This window comes from Halichoerus grypus, chromosome 6 (genome assembly GCF_964656455.1).
Source record: "Halichoerus grypus chromosome 6, mHalGry1.hap1.1, whole genome shotgun sequence".
Lineage (NCBI taxonomy): Eukaryota > Metazoa > Chordata > Mammalia > Carnivora > Phocidae > Halichoerus > Halichoerus grypus.
The window spans coordinates 78,088,534-78,105,497 of record NC_135717.1 but is presented as its reverse complement, the minus strand read 5'-3'; the positions used below and the strand labels follow the sequence as shown (position 1 = coordinate 78,105,497).

At 35.6% G+C, this 16,964-nt stretch overlaps 1 protein-coding gene across 12 annotated transcripts in view; it reads left to right on the top strand.

Annotated features, from left to right (window-relative positions):
- ERC1 (ELKS/RAB6-interacting/CAST family member 1) overlaps positions 1 to 16,964 on the top strand; it is a 550,857-nt gene that overhangs the window by 127,275 nt on the left and 406,618 nt on the right. For all 12 annotated transcript variants that reach the window (XM_078075442.1, XM_078075441.1, XM_078075446.1 and 9 more), the window contains one exon: positions 15,589 to 15,756. In XM_078075442.1, coding sequence (XP_077931568.1) covers positions 15,589 to 15,756 — 168 coding nt within the window. The remainder of the gene's footprint in view (positions 1 to 15,588; positions 15,757 to 16,964) is intronic.

Below are 16,964 nucleotides of genomic sequence, written 5' to 3'. Positions count from 1 at the left end.
CTATAAGTCACTAGGACAACTGCTCAAATATGACCATCTCATCCTAAAAAGATAACAGTGTAAAAGCCAACAATCTTTTGAGTATAGGATAATTATATGAATGTGATATGGTGATTTATTAGTATGTGCTTTTTTCCCTCAAATTACTCTGGTGACATTTGACTGGGGTCACTTTTTCCAAAACATCTTTCTCATGTTAGAGCCCAATAAAAGGCAGTTTGAACCAGCTCTATGAAAATTCTCACATATTTTTATAATTTGCTCTTAACTGATATTGTCCTCATCTCTCCAGCTCTCCTAGACTTTGATCTCTCACATCACTAAATTAAGCATGTATGAAAAAGAACATGGATCAAGGAGTTTTTAAAAAACCTTTAAGGAAAAATGGGATATGGGAAAAGACCTGATTTTCTTCTTGTTCGTGGTCGAGGGAATGAGGCCCTTTTGTGTTGGGCAGTGTACAATATATAGTATTTCTGGAATTGCTCCTATTTTATGAACATCTCTTTTAATCTGTTGATCTTCACAGAGGTGGTCTGGATTTAGTACCATAGTGGTTAAAAGCATGGGCTTTGGAGTCAGACCTAAATGCAGCTATCTATGTTTATTAGTTATGTGACCTTGGATGAATTACTTTACCTCTTTAATCCTTCATTTCTTCATTTGTAAGTACCACCTTCCTAAGGTTGTTGTGGTTAGAACAGATGTTTAATTATGTAGCTCTTATCTGAATTTAGAGGGAAATATTAAATATCAATGGGTTTCAAATTTTTTTACTTACCTTACAGTTTATAAGCACTTTTATTTTATTTGATCTCTGTTGTTTTATGTGATCCTCAGATTAATAGTATGGATTAGGCAAGATAAGTATTGGTGTTTTTTTTTTTTTCTTTCTTTGTGGGGAATTATGTGAAGTTTTAATTAGCGTATGACTTTTGGTTGGCACTTAGGGCCAATCTCACTAGTACCCCAGAACTTTCAATATTGGTTATAATATTTTCAGGAAATTTTCTATTTTATGCCCATTTTCTTGTTTCTGAGTCTTGATGACATACTGTGGACCTACCAATGAATTTATTTTCTGTTTGAATTCTCAATGTGCAGAGCTGATTTTGTCAATAAATTAAAATAACGGACACCTTACTGCCTCAAAGTAGTACAATTTTTTCTTCTCCAGGACATTGAATTTTAGAATTTTGTTTTATTGTAGGTGAATACTATCATCTGTATCTTACGGACAGTTTGTAGGAAGTGGTTCTTCTTTCATAGCTGATCCAGCACAAAGTAAAGCACTGCCATGGATCTAGGATGTTTAGGCACTGGAGCTTGGATGTAGGTGCACTAGAGCACACACCTTTTACTTGCATTCCCAACCCAATGCCCCAGTATGCTGTGCTCTTCAAGCTGGAGTTTTGACTTCCTCAGCACACTTAGAGTTAATAATACATCCTTAGGACTGAAGTGCATTTTAGAGATCTAGTCTTTCCATAATTCATAAAACATAATCGATAATACCTGATATTGGCTGCTTTCTGTGTGTCATGCAAGGATGTGTACTTTCTTTCATTTTCTCAGTTAATCCTTGCAGTAATCTTCTAAGAAATAAGAATTGTCATAACATTTTAAAGATGGGCATACTGAAGCTTGGAGAGATTGAGGTTACATGAGTTGTTGAGTGATTACCTGGGATTCAGAATTTGATCAGTTGAAACTCCAAAACTTATGTTCTTGGTCATAATGCTATAATGCTTCCCTGTGAGGAATCTGAATATATGTGTATATATGAAACAACTGCTCAGAATAAAAGAGGATTTGGCGTCATGAGGTGGTTTGGGTTATTTTTCAGTGACTGTTTCTCTCTTATTGTTCTAGGTGGATCATTGCTCCATCACCACTCTGAGCAGTGCTTAGCCTGTTACGAGTCATGGGGTAGTGGTGGGGGCAGGTGCTGTAGTGTAACATTGGTGTGGTATTCAAGCCAGCTTGTGAAGGTAGCCTGATTAGCTTCTGAGTGCCCCCTTCTCCTCCACATTACCTATACCTGAGTAGAAGATCACCTCAGAAAAAGAGTGTTGGCAGAGTAGAGATATATATTATTACACTAGAGGCTCTCAGATCTGGGGGCTTCCTGCCCACCACCACCACTCCCCCAGCTCCAAATGGTGAGTTGGCACTGTTCATAGTGGTGGATGGGGCAGTGTCTTATTTGAGGAGATGTAGATAATGATAAGCTTAAGAAAATGACAGGAAAATATAAGTGTAAGTATGGCTGTTAATATGCTAGGGGAATAAAACAATGTATAAGTTTCAAATCTTAAGTATAAAACTCAATTTATCTAGTGGAGAACAGAAAAAAATAGCAGAGGGGGTGGGGAAAAATAAGAGGTATGTAGACACCATGAAAAATGTTGGCCGAAATGGTATGAATAATGGGAAAGGCAATATATGCAAATAAGTTAAACTTAGATTAAAAGACAAACCTCAATTGGATTAAAAAACAAGATACAGAATATATTGTCAATAAGAGTTAAGCATAAGACAAAAAATAGCAGAATTAAAAATAAAATAGAAAAAAAATTTTAAAAATAAAAGGTATGTCAAGAAAATATGTCTTCCCAATCTGATTTATTTTAACATTAGTTAAATTATTTATTTATTTATTTATTTAAAAGTAGACTCCACGCCCAGTGTGGAGTACAAGGAGGGGCTTGAACTCATGACCCAGAGAGCAAGACCTGAACTGAGATCAAGAGTGGAACACTTAACCAACTGAGCCACCCAGGCGCCACTAATTAAATTATCTTTTTTTTTTTTAGAGAACGAGTGTGAGCAGGTGGGGAGGTGTGGAGCAGAGGAGGAGGGACAAGCAGACTCCATGCTGAGTGTGGAGCCCCACATGGGGCTCGATCTCATGACCCTGAGATTGTGACCTGAGCTGAAATCAAGAGTCATATGCTTAACTGACTGAGCAAAGAAGTTATAAACAGAGAGAGCAATGTTACATACTGATAAAAAGAACGGTAGATCAAGAAAATACAATGATTGTGAACATTTATGCATCTAACAATGTTGCCTTTAAGTGTATAAAACAACAGTGGGGAGAAACAGATGAATCAACAATTGCAGTTGGTCATTAGTACATGTTCCTTTTAGAACTTGATCAAAGAAACAAAAAAAAAATAATTTAGAAAATTTCAGTAACATCAATAAGTTCAAATAGGTATTCTGTAGAATATTGCACTAACAGAGGATATGCAGTGATTTTTAAGAACTTACTGAATAGTCATACAAATCAAATGTACTAGACCACAGAGGAAATGTCAAAATTCTCAAGAATTAAAGTCACATGGACTGTTTTCTTTGACCCCTAATGCAGCAAAATTAGCAATCAGTAATGAAGAATTGCAACATAAAACTAAAATAAATCTTGAATCTGAAAATGTAGTACTTTTTTGGGGGGGTATAGTTGACACACAGTGTTATATTAGTTTCAGGTATACAACTTAGTGATTTATCAAGTTTATACATTATGCTATGTTCACCACAAGAATAGCTACCATCTGTCCCCTTATATTGCTGTTACAATATCATTGTATTCCTAATGCTGTGCATTTATTCCCGTGACTTATTTATTCCATAACTGGAAGCCTGTACCTCCCACTCCCCTTCACCTCATTTGCCTAACCCCCCACTCCCCTGTCCTCTGGCAACCATCAATTTGTTCTCTGTATTTATAGGTCTGATTCTGTATTTTTTTGTTTATTCATTGTTTTAGATGCCATTTATGAGTGGAATCATATGGTATTTGTCTTAGTCTGACTTATTTCACTAAGTATAGTACTATCTAGGGCCATCCATGTTTCAAATGGCATGATCTCATCCTTTTTTATGGCTGTGTAATATTTCATTGTATATGTACCATGTTTTCCTTATCTCTTTGTCTATTGATGGACACATATTACTTCCATATCTTGGCTGTTGGAAATACTGCTACAGTAAATATAGGGGTGCACATATCTTTTGGATTAGTATTGCAAATGTACTACTTAATAGTCATTGGGTTAAGAATAGAATGGGTTAAGTTAGAATAGGGGTGCCTGGGTGGCTCAGTTGGTTAACCGTCCAACTCTTGATCTCTTCCCAGGTCTTGATCTCAGGATCGTGAGTTCAAGCCCCATGCTGGGCGTGGAGCCTACTTTAAAATAAAGAAAAAAGACTGGAATAGAAAGCAAAAGAAAATCTGTGGGATATAACTAATCCTCTAGTTTTTAGAGGGAAATGTCTTGTTATTATATTTGTCAGAAAGCAATAAAGAATGAAAGCAAATAAGCTAAGTGTACATATCAGGAGCCTAGGAAAAAAACAACAATCAAAACCAAAGAAACGGTAAGTTGGAGGGTAATAGAAACTAAGTCAGCGATCAGTAGAGTAGAGGATAAAATAAGCTGTTAGTTGTTTTAAAAAGGCTAATCAGACAGGATCATCTCTTACAGAATGATAAAGAAGTAACTACTAGTACCATACAATTTAAAAATAATAAGACAATTATAAATAATTATATTCTAATAAGCTTGAAAAGATAGAACAAACACATTTCTGGAAAATGTGACAAAGTAGGTTCAAGAGATAATAGAAAACACGAACAACAATCATTATGAAAATTAAATTGCTAATCAGTCTCAACCCTATCTCCTCCTAAATCCTATGGCTCAGATGGCTCTTTATCAAAAATTCAAAAATAAATAATCATATTTATATTTAAGTTTTTCCAAAAAGTAGAAAAAGCAAGAAAGCCCAAGACTCTATAGGGAGATATGAGGAAAAAGAAATTCAGAGATCTAGTGATATCAGTAGATGGTATAATGTAATACCATAAGGATATTAATTCTGCCTAAGTTAGTATATACATCAATTCCAATGAAAATTCACAGCAGTAATTTTTTAGAAACTCATTTTACTTTAAGTTTTACATGGGCGAGTCACAAAAAAGATATATCATTTCACTTATAGGAGGTACCTAAAGAAGTCAGATTCATAAAGATAGACGTAGAATGGTGGTTGCTATGAGTTGGGGGGAATGGAGAGGTTTTATTTTTTTTGTTTGTTTTTTTTGTTTTTTAATTGTACAGTTTTTGTTTTGCAAGATGAAGGGAGTTCTGGAGATTGGATATACAGCAGTGTGAATGTACTGAACACCACTGAACTGTACACTTAAAAATGGTTAAGATGGCAAATTTTATGTTTGTGTATATTACAATTGAAAATTTTTAAAAGTTATATGGACAAATAAAGCTATTCTAACAGTAATGTGAAGAAAAAGAGGAAAAGATGGGAGATCTGCCCTAATAGATCTGAAAATGTACTCCAGAGCCATAAACCTAACCAAACCAGTCAGTGCACTGCAGAATCGTATAGTACTGGCACAGGAATGGGCAGATAGAGCAGTGAAAAAAAAAAAAATAGAGCTTAGACATGTATGTAGAGGGGAGCATCATAACTAGTGCTAGTTAAGTGCGCGTTAGAAAACTGACATACTCTATGGAGAATAAAATTGGCTACCTACCTGATGCCAGATAAAACAGTGGACTTCATATTGATTAAAGACCTCAGTGTGAAAGAGAAAACAATAAAGCTAATCAATGAAAATGTATCTTAGGTAAGATATCTTAAGTGACACCATCAAATTTAAGTATTTCTGTTCAAGAAAGAACACTACTAACAAAGTTAACAAATATGTGACTGATTGGGAGAAGGTATTTTCACCGCCTCCCAAAATAACAAAGATTGAGATATAGAATAAAAAAAGGATGCTTGGAAATCTGTAAGAAAAAGAGACTATAGGGAGGGAGAGAAGGATTTAAATAGGCAATTAACAGACAAGGAAACCTAAGTGGTTAACAAATAAATATAGCATGGGATCCTCAGTCTCATTAGTAAAAAAGAAATGCAAATTTCAGAGACAAAAGCTACATTCCATTGATCAAATTGGTAAAAATTAGAAAATGAGTTAATATTCAGTGCTTGTAAGAATTTGGGCTAACAGGAACATAGATGGCATAGTTGGCTCCAGAATCCCACTCCTGGATATGTTCCCTAGAGAAAATTTCCCACTGGTCCACAGAAGGACATGTATAAGGAATTGAAAGCAGCCCAAATGTTTTTTACTAGAGGGGTTAGATAAGTAAAACACGGTGGATGTATACCATGTAATATTATGTAAAAGTCAAAAGCAATGATCTAGAAGTATTCATAGGGCCATACATATATATTTTTTAAAAGTAAGAGACAGAATGAGGTATATAGCATTCATATAAATTAAAAAATATGTATATAAGAATAAGCCTCTGTATTTCTAAGTTATAAGCACATTCAGTAACATCACACACATTAGAATGGCTGTGTATTGAATGAGGAATGGATCTTGGTTGTGGATGGAAAAATAATAAAATAAGACAGTAGAACTTTGCATGGATAGTTTTAAGTGAATTGAGGATTATGAGTAATTTAGTTCTTTCTTCAAGTTGATAGGCGTTTGAAAGCATTAATTCTGACTGTGTAACTATTGGGAAGTATGTCGGATATGGTGTATTTACCACATTGATTCTCAGAGTTGTTGTGGCTGATCTCTCTGGCAGGGCAGATGTCTCTGTTTTTCCTCATCCCTTCCAACATTACGCATCTGTCAGCAAGGACTCTAGGGTTTTTCTGAAGGGTTATTCTTTTTGGTAACTAAGGGACTTGGATTTTAATGGTGACACGTGGATAGCAGACCTTGGCCCTAAATAGGGTAGGGATTTGAAACCGATACTCGGGTGTAAATCCAGGACTTTCCTGGGAAAAAGTGGACTAGAAAAAATTCCTTCTACCAGTATTCGTTGACAGTATGAGAAACTGACTTACCTGGTCTTAGAGTTGGAGGAAAGGTGTCTTCTCATGAGCTTTGAGTTTGAAATATGCACAGCTGCTGTTAACACTGATTTTAGCCTAGTCCACATAGAATCCCACAGATGAGAGCTCTGCTTAGAATGAATTTACAATTCCAAATTACTTAAACCTGTGCAATTTAACCTATTCTCCCCCCCCCCCCCCAATATCAGAAGTAAGAACAAATAGAGTGATTAGGCCCTTAGGAACATTGGGTAATAGAATGAGATCACAAATGAAAGATTAAAATGAAGGATGGAGTAGTTAGCATAGGAGCACTCTTTGGAATGGAGAAGAAGATATAACTTCTTGGGCTGTTGTTTTAGGACTGTTGAGAGTAAAACCTGAGGCAGTGTAATAAAGGTAGCACTATCTATAGTTGTTTAGTGTCTTTTAGTCTTGGCTTTGCCACTTACTTGTTATGTAAGTTTATACTTACTTTTAGAGAAAGATCATGAAAGGTAGAGCTTGTCAGTTGCTTCTAGTCGTTGGTATAATGTTGTTAAATGATACAGCAGGTGAAATTCTGCATCTAGATTGTTGTTGTCTTCTCTATCATAGGACTAAAAAGAGTAGGTTGTAGGGGCGCCTGGGTGGCTCAGTTGGTTAAGCGACTGCCTTCAGCTCAGGTCATGATCCTGGAGTCCCGGGATCGAGTCCCACATCGGGCTCCCTGCTCGGCAGGGAGTCTGCTTCTCCCTCTGACCCTCCCCCCTCTCATGCTCTCTCTCTCTCATTCTCTCTCTCAAATAAATAAATAAAATCTTTAAAAAAAAAAAAAAGAGTAGGTTGTATATTTTAATAGTGGAAAAATGAAAGTGAGGGCCTAAGATGAGTGAAAAGAGAAATTATAAGAAAGCATCCAAGAGATCTATCCAAAGTGTGATTCAAAAACCAGTGGCCTCTGCTCACTTAAGAACTTGGAAGCACAAAATCTTTTTTTTTTTTTCTAATTTTTATTTAAATTCTAGTTAACGTACAGTGCATTATTGGTTTCAGGAGTAGAAGTCAGTGATTCATCACTTACATACAACACCCAGTGCTCATCACAACAAGTGCCCTCCTCATTACCTACCCATCAACCAACTAGCCCATCCCCCACCCACATCCCTCCATCAACCTTCAGTTTGTTCTCTATCATTAAGAGTCTCTTATGGTTTCTGTCTCTCTTCTCTTTTTTTTTTTTCCTTTTTTCTTTCTTCCCCCTTCCTATATGTTCATCTGTTTTGTTTCTTAAATTCCACATATGAGTGGGATTGTATGGTATTTGTCTTTCTCTGACTTATTTCACTTAGCATAATACATGCTAGCTCCATCCACGTCGTTGCAAATGGCAAGATTTCATTCTTTTTAATGGCTGACTGATATTCCATGTGTGTGTGTGTGTGTGTGTGTGTGTGTGTGTGTGTGTGTGTGTGTATGCCACATCTTCCATTCATCAGTCAGTGGACATTTGGGCTCTCTCCATAGCTTGGCTATTGTTAGTAATTGCTGCTGTAAACATCGGGGTGACTGTGCCCCTTCGAAGCTGTATCTTTGTATCCTTTGGGTAAATATCTAGTAGTACAGTTGCTGGATTGTAGGGTAGTTCTATTTTTAACTTTTTGAAGAACCTCCATACTGTTCTCCAGAGTGGCTGCACCAGTTTGCATTCCCAGCAACAGTGCAAGAAGGTTCCCCTTCTCCACATCCTTGCCAGCATCTGTTGTTTCTTGTGTTAATTTTCCCATTCTGACAGGTGTGAGGTGATACCTCATGTGTTTTTTTTATATATATTTATTTATTTGACAGAGAGAAAGAGAGAGAGTGAGCACAAGCAGGGGGAACAGCAGAGGGAGAGGGAGAAGCAGGCTTCCCACTGAGCAGAAAGCACGACATGGGGCTTGATCCCAGGACCCTGGGATCATGACCTGAGCCGAAGGCAGACAGACATTTAACGACTGAGCCACCCAGGCACCCCCTCATTGTCTTTTTGATTTGTATTTCCCTGATGCTGAGTGATGTGGAGCATCTCTTCATGTGTCTGTTAGCCATCTGGATGTCTTCTTTGGAAAAGTGACTATTCATGTCTTATGCCCATTTCTTAACTGGATTATTTGGTTTTTGGGGGTTGAGCTTGATAAGTTCCTTTTAGATTTTGGATACTAACTCTTTATGAGATAACATCATTTGCAAATATCTTCTCCAATTCTGTAGGCTGCCTTTTGGTTTTGTTGATTGAAGTTTCCTTCGCTGCGCAGAAGCTTTTTATCTTGATGAAGTCCCAGTGGTTCATTTTTGTTTTTGTTTCCCTTGCCTCCGGTGATGTGTCTGTCTAGTAAGAAATTGCTATGGCTGAGGTCAAAGAGGTTCTGCTTATATTCTCCTCTAGGATTTTGATGGTTTTTGTCTCACATTTAGGTCTTTCATCTATTTTGAATTTATTTTTGTGTATGGTCTGAGAAAGCGGTCCAGTTTCATTCTTCTGCATGTTGTGTCCAGTTTTTCCAACACCATTTGTTGAAGAAACTGTCTTTTTTCCATTGAATATTCTTTACTGCTTTGTCAGTTAGTTGACCATATGGTTGTGGGTCCATTTCTGGGTTTTCTATTCTGTTCCATTGATCTATGTGTCTGTTTTTGTGCCATGACCATACTGTCTTGGTGATTATAGCTTTGTAATATAGCTTGAAATCTGGAATTGTGATGCCTTTAGAAATTTAGAAATGTGGTGATAGGAAATTATACTTAGTGATCTTGGACAAATCACTTAGTTTGGGCTTTGGTTTCATCAGCTTTAAAATTAGGAGTTTAGATTATTTTTTTAAAAGTTTATGAAATATTGCCAAATACAGGAAAAAATGCAGAAAGTAATATAATAAACACCATAAGATTTAACTTACATTTATGTTGGACCACATTAGGTGATAATTAAAGGTTCTTTAAAAGAAAAGCTTCTTAAAAAATCTTATTCTAAACTAAATATTCAGTGGAAGATCTGGGTTAAGAAGAATATTTTGTTAGAATCTCAGGGTTTTCGAACTGTTGGGATTAGGAATAAAGATTTGAAAGTTGTTATTATGGAGGTGGTGGTTAAAGCCTAGGATTGAATTGGTTTCTCCAGAGGAAGTTGTATAAAGTGAGATATGAGGAAGGGAAAATGATAGAGGATCCAGTAAAGAAAACTGAAGAGGTGGGGTCAGAGAGTTAAAGAGGAGTGAATCATATTGGCAAAGCCAAGTTAGAAGTTAGAGGACGTTGTTTCCATGTAATTCTTACTGCTTGTATGTATTTAGATAGATGTATTTATTGATGTAAAATGAAAGAAGGTTAAGATAACTTAAGATAGTTAATAGTTTTGTGATCAGAAGTGAGTGGCCGGGACGCCTGGGTGGCTCAGTCGGTTAAGCGTCTGCCTTCAGCTCAGGCCATGGTCCCAGGGTCCTGGGATCGAGTCCCACATTGGGCTCCCTGCTCAGTGAGGAGCCTGCTTCTCCCTCTGCCTGCCACTCCCCCTGCTTGTGCTTTCTCTCTCTCCCCTAAATAAATAAATAAATAAATAAATAAATAAATAAATAAAAAGAAGTGAGTGGCCAAAAGAGCAAGGTAGCCATTTTTCTGTTCATGTCCATTGGTAGAAAGATCTTGTAGAGAAAAACCTTCTGTTTTTGTTGAAGTTGGCATAACTTGTTTGCCACAGACATTGACTCTTGGCAAGCTAGGTGGGTGCTATTCCTCCAGTGCATTTGATGTGAATAAATAAGGTCTTATTCCTCTTGCCAGGCATGGCATTAGGGTGATTACTATGTGTCCTGCTAGTCTCTGAGGGGCTTTCCTGAATATGTTTTTTGTGGTTTGCAAAATATGGACCTCACGCAAAATTGTACTATGAACTTAGCTCACTACTAACCAAAAAGATCAGTGTAGAATTCAGAGCAATTAATCTAGTAGTAGCAGAGTGGTTTTTGTGGTTATTTTTATCTTAGATCTTCATACCAGCGCATTTAAATTCTGTATTGCACGAGAAAAGCAGACCAAGAAAAAGTGTATGAATTAAATACTTAGTAAAGAAAAGATCACTTAGTAATTAGAGTATGGACTTGAGTAACTTACTGTACCTAATATTTGTGATATGAGATATTTTTTATAGGAAAGCCTGAATTTATAGCTACTCTTACACCGAAGGTTTGTGTTTATTACAAGAGTCTTCATTTTTTACCTTTTCCAGTCACCAATTCCTGTGGGTCTCATACCTGACATTCCCTCAAAATGGCATGCAGGTATTTATGACTGGTTAGCACTGGCACATTTACGGGTCACTTAACTGAGTGAGGGCTCTAATGTAAGCATTTAGCTAGGACATCTAGGTACTCTTGGTAAAGAAGAAGCAACATGAGGTCTTACATTTATTGTTCTATGGGACTTTAGTACTATCAGAATGAGAAACATTTAGAAATGCTGAGGGATGTATTCCTGCTGTATTCTGATTCCTTACCCACAGATGGAAAACATTTCATTTTTTTGAAATTAATGCAGAGAAGAACTAAGAGACAAGGAAATTAGGCAGTTAAGATTTACATACAAGTTTAAATGTCTGGGTTTTTTGCCTTTATAAAAAGAATTTAATAATGCATTTTGGGAATACTGTGTGAAATGTTTTTTAGGTGAGTTAGTTTGTTTTTTGCTTGTTGTTATTGGGATATGTGGTATATGTGTTAGAAGTAGAATATATAGTATACGGAATACAAATTAGAATGTAGAAGTTAGGTACAAATGATTTAGCGTATGATTTATTTATTTTTAAAAATTTCTGACATGTATACGTTTCTAAGACTTTGACCTCTTTGTGAAGAGTCAATGGGTTCAATAAGCACCCTCTTGAATCACCGTGACTGATGCCCTATAATGGATTCAGCTAATAGGAACCAAATCTGATACTGTCAAATAGGATTAGTAGCCATGCAGGCCAGCTTGAGCAGTGCCTGAGTGCCACGTGGATAAGGGTCACTGGGCTCTTTTGGCATCTTAAGCAGGCTGGTTGTTGAATTTCATATTCCACAAAGGTCCTTGCTCTGTGGTGGTAGTCCTTTTCTCCAAATTGAATCTATATTCAGTTCTGACATTTGTCTTGTGGATCTTTTTGTTTCTTTGCATGGTAGTCTTTCTGATTTTAATAGGTTGGTGAAGAAAAACCAAGGAAATGTAAAGACTTTTGTCATCTTGCACTTTAGAAAGGACTGTTGGGGAACTCTGTGGAAATCACACAATTCATCTTTGTTTTGCATTGGATTTTAATTCTTGCTCTGAGATCTTTAGTGCTGAATTTATGCACCAAAACTGGAAGTTCTTAGTGGTAATATCTCTTGGATTCACTACATTATTGTAGTTCCACTGTTTTCAGCAAAACATTTTTTTTTTTATTACTTTAAGTAATCTTTTCTTTTTCCATGTCTCTGAGGAAAATTTTAAGTAGGCTGGCTATCTTGACACATTACATTTCATAAGGTATTTAAGGGAAAAACATATTTAGGTCTTCATTGATTTCATTTATTGTAATTTTCAGCATATAGATTCTTTACATGTTTTGTTAGACTTATACCTAGATATTTAAATTTTTTTGAGGGATTATAAATGGTCATAAATTTTTAAAAAATTGAAGTTCAATATTGGGTCATATTTAATTTTGTTCAGTTTATAAAATATCTACATTTTTAAAGCAAGTATAAATATTCATCTATTTTCTTTAATATTACTGTTACTAAGACCTATTTCAGGCACATGAAATATAGATAAAAAAATAAAACAAGCACTATAAAATGGTATCATGATGTGAGGTTTTAAATTTTAACAGAGTTGGATTTACCAGTATTTTTTCTTATGATATACCCTTTCTGTGTCTTTAAACATGAAACCTTCCATGCCTCAGTGTCTTAAAAGTATTTTCCTGTATTTCCTTCCAGTACCACCGTTAAGATAATGAACATGCCCCCCCCATATTTTCTTGTATCTCTTTGTAATCCCTTTCTTTTGCCTTTCCCTGATATTCTTCACTCCTTTCCCTTTCTCCCTCTTCCCAGGCAACCCTTGATCTATTACTATTCTTTTCCATTACTGTAATTAGTGTACAATTTCTAGAATTTTATATATATATGAAATCATATAGTATATACTTTTTTGTCTCGCTCTTAGTGGGGTAGTATATAATTAGTGGTTAAGATTGTAGGATCTGGAGACAGACCAGTTAATCTTAAAGTCCTGCTCTGCTGCTTATTTATAACTATCTTTTCTAAGTCTCAGTTTCCCAGGTTGCCATGGGAAAGTGAAATTTTCCACAGGGAGAATGCAAGTGAAGAAGATACAATGTTTGAGGATTAGAATTGGGGGGATTTTTAATATACTATGTATAGGGTTGGCAAGCCATATACATGACCAAATGGAGAAAGGTTCAGAAATATGAGGACAGAATGAAGAAACCCATTTAATTTAGAAGTAAAGATCTGTAAAATAAGTATGACTAAAATAAAAAGGAGATGATAAGAGGCTGTGTTTGAAAGGATTGCTCAGGCTGGGAGAAAAACAAGACAAACCAGAATAGGGATGAATGACGAAAAAGAGATGATAGATGATAGATGATGGGTTATGCTATGCACCAAGAGTAGATTTAGTAAGTATAGAAGAAAGAAAATGGTTGTTTCAGAAATAAGAATTTAAGTGTTTGAAAGTTTTCAGGTGGACCTTTCCAGAATATAACAAGGTTACCATATATCATTATTAGAATAGAGGGAAATCAGAAGTGAAAAGTATTTATTGAGGGGGCATGGTAGAACTTGTGGTGAAGAATTATAAATGGAACCTACAAAGATTACTTCCCCAATTTCTGGCTTGGTGGGACAAATGGCATTGAAGTGGTGGTTGGAACAAGTGTAGTTTAGCAGAGTGAAATCTGGTGTATTTATATGTTTTTCCTTTCCAGCATAGTCCAAGATAATTTTTAAGTACATAATGACTTAACTATAGAGTCTCAAATGAGACTAGTCTTGTAGGAAAATTTTCCATAGTACTTAGCAGTAAGTACTACCATACACACAGTATTGGTTCTCAGATACCTTATAGCTTAGATGTAATATTAGATTTTCCCTGAGAGTTTTGGTGTTCTCTAAATGTGAGTCATTACCCATGTTACCTCTTTTTTCTTTGTGGGTTGGTTAATCCACAGACAGCCAGGAAAAATAATATAGGACAAGTTCAAGATTAAGGATGTTTTATAGAAATATACTTGTATCTTAGATTTGCACTTTCAGTGTTGTAGCCACGAGCTATTTGTGGCTATTGAGCATTTGAAATAGGGTAATCCAAATTGAGATATGATGTAAATATAAAAATTACAATATGCATTGGACTTTTAAGGCAGGGTGAAACAAAGAATGTAAAATAAAATAGTTCATTGATAGTTTTTAATATGGATTACATGTTTGAAATGACAGTTTTATAGATAGATTAAACAAGTTATAATATTAAAATTAATTTTGTTTCTTTTTTATTTTTTAATATAGCTCCTAGAAAGTTTAAAATTTCATATGTGGTTTGCATATGACTCACATTATATTTCTGTAGAATAACACTGTCTTGAGGTGAAAGAAATCCACGTCCCTATTTTGCAATATATATATATATTTTGAAAGCTTTTATTTATTTATTTGACCGAGAAGGAACACAAGCAGGGGGAGTGGGAGAGGGAGAAGCAGGCTTCCTGCTGAGCAGGGAGCCCGATGCAGGGCCCGATCCCAGAACCCCGGTATCGTGACCTGAGCCAAAGGCAGACACTTAACAACTGAGCCACCCAGGCGCCCCCGTTTTGCTATAATAAATGTGTAACTATTCGCTGAATTGTAAATCCTTAGTGAAAAAGCAAAAAACAAAAACAAAAAAACCCTAAAATAAATTTGATGTGTGAGTATGCTTAATCAAATTTGCTTTGAATGGATTTAAAAATAAGTACTATCATTAGATTTCTTTGATTTCATTAGATTTCTAGTTATTTGAAAGTTATATTTAGTGAAAGCTGTTATTAAACTTGGGGGATAAAGGTAACTGGATGCCAGACTTTAGCTGACTAGTCTTTGGGCATGAAAATGGACCTTTGCTTTCCTTTGCACGATGTCTCGATGCATTATGGGATTGTTGGTCTAAAAAGCATCGTATTCTACCTCTAGTTTCTATTATGTGATAACAGCAAGTATCATGCTTGATGATGCTTATGGTTTTCTTTCTAATTTTAGATTTTCTAAAGCATTGGGAACTTGTTAGAAAAACTAATTCTTGCGCCCCCAAACCCATTGAATCAGAACTGTGGCTGGGCCTGGGAATCTGTTTAAACCCTCCAAAGAGGTGGCAAAACTCAGTCTCTTTATAACAGTTCTCCGTTTTATCCCTTGATTCAGATCTATTTATCCTGGTATCATTGTATATTTAACTGATGTAAATTTTATTTTTATTACAAAAGTGCTTATAAGGTTTTAGGGTTTAATTTCTAAATAGCTATAATTATATTTAGAATGGTATTTTATTTGATTCTAATGAAAGTTTACTATATACATATCATTTGGGCAGCTATACACATGTATTTGGAAGGGATTACATTCCTTTCTTTTCATTTAATCATTTGTAAAAATGTCACATTCTTAGGTGGATGCTCTCCGATTGCGTTTGGAAGAGAAGGAAACCATGTTGAATAAGAAGACAAAACAAATTCAGGATATGGCTGAGGAGAAGGGGACACAAGCTGGAGAGATACATGACCTCAAAGACATGCTGGATGTTAAAGAGAGGAAGGTTAATGTTCTTCAGAAGAAGGTAAGGTGCAGGTGTTCTGAGTTTAGTTTCCTATATCTGGCATATATCCTCATTCCTACCATGTATATGTGTGTGTGTATATGTACATATATATGTATATATATATTGATATCCTTCTCACCCTTTCCTCTGAAATGTTCACTTAAAAATTTTTTTAATTTTTAATTTTTCTTTTTATTTTTAAATTTTAATTCCAATATAGTTAACATATAGTGTTATATTAGTTTCAGATGTGCAATATAGTGATTCAGGAATTCTATACATTACTTAGTGCTCATCATTAAGTATGCTCTACTCATCAGGGACATTGGCCTATGGTTCTCTCTCTTTTTTTTTTTTTAAGTAGGCTCCACGCCCAGTATGGAGCCTGATGTGGGGCTTGAACTCATGACCCTGAGATCAAGACCTGAGCTGAGATCAAGAGTCAGATGCTTAACCTACTGAGCCAACCCAGGCGCCTCTGTAGTTCTCTTTTATTGTGGAGTCTTTATTTGGTTTTGGTATCAGGGTAATGTTGGCCTCATAGAATGAATTCGGAAGTTTTCCTTCCTTTTTTATTTTTTGGAATAGTTTGAGAAGAATACATATTAACACTTCTTTAAATATTTGGTAGAATTCGCCTGTGAAGCCATCTGGTCCTGGACTTTTATTTGTTGGGAGATTTTTGATTACTGATTCAGTTTCTTTGCTGGTAGTTGGTCTGTTCAAGTTTCTTATTTCTTCCTGTTTCAGTTTTGATAGTTTATATATCCTGGAATTTATTCATTTCTTCTAGGTTGTCCAATTTGTTGGCATATAGTTTTTGATAATATTCCTGTATAACTGTTTGTATTTTTGTGATGTTGGTTATTTCTCCTCTCTCATTTGTGATTTAATTTATTTGGGTCCTTTCTCTTTTCTTTTTGGTAAGTCTGGCAAGGGGTTTATCAATTTTATTAATTTTTTCAAAGACCCAGCTCTTCCTGGTTTCACTGACCTGTTCTTTTTCTTTTTCTTTTTCTTAAAGTTTCTATATCATTTTATTTATGCTCTAATCTTTATTATTTCCTTCCTTCTGTTGGTCCTAGGCTTTGTTCGTTGGTCTTTTTCTAGCTCCTTTAGGTATAAGTTTAGGTTGTTTATTTGAAGTTTCTCTTGCTTCTTGAGATAGGCCTGTATTGCTATAAACTTTCCTCTTAGAACTGTTTTTGCTGCATCCCAGAGGTTTT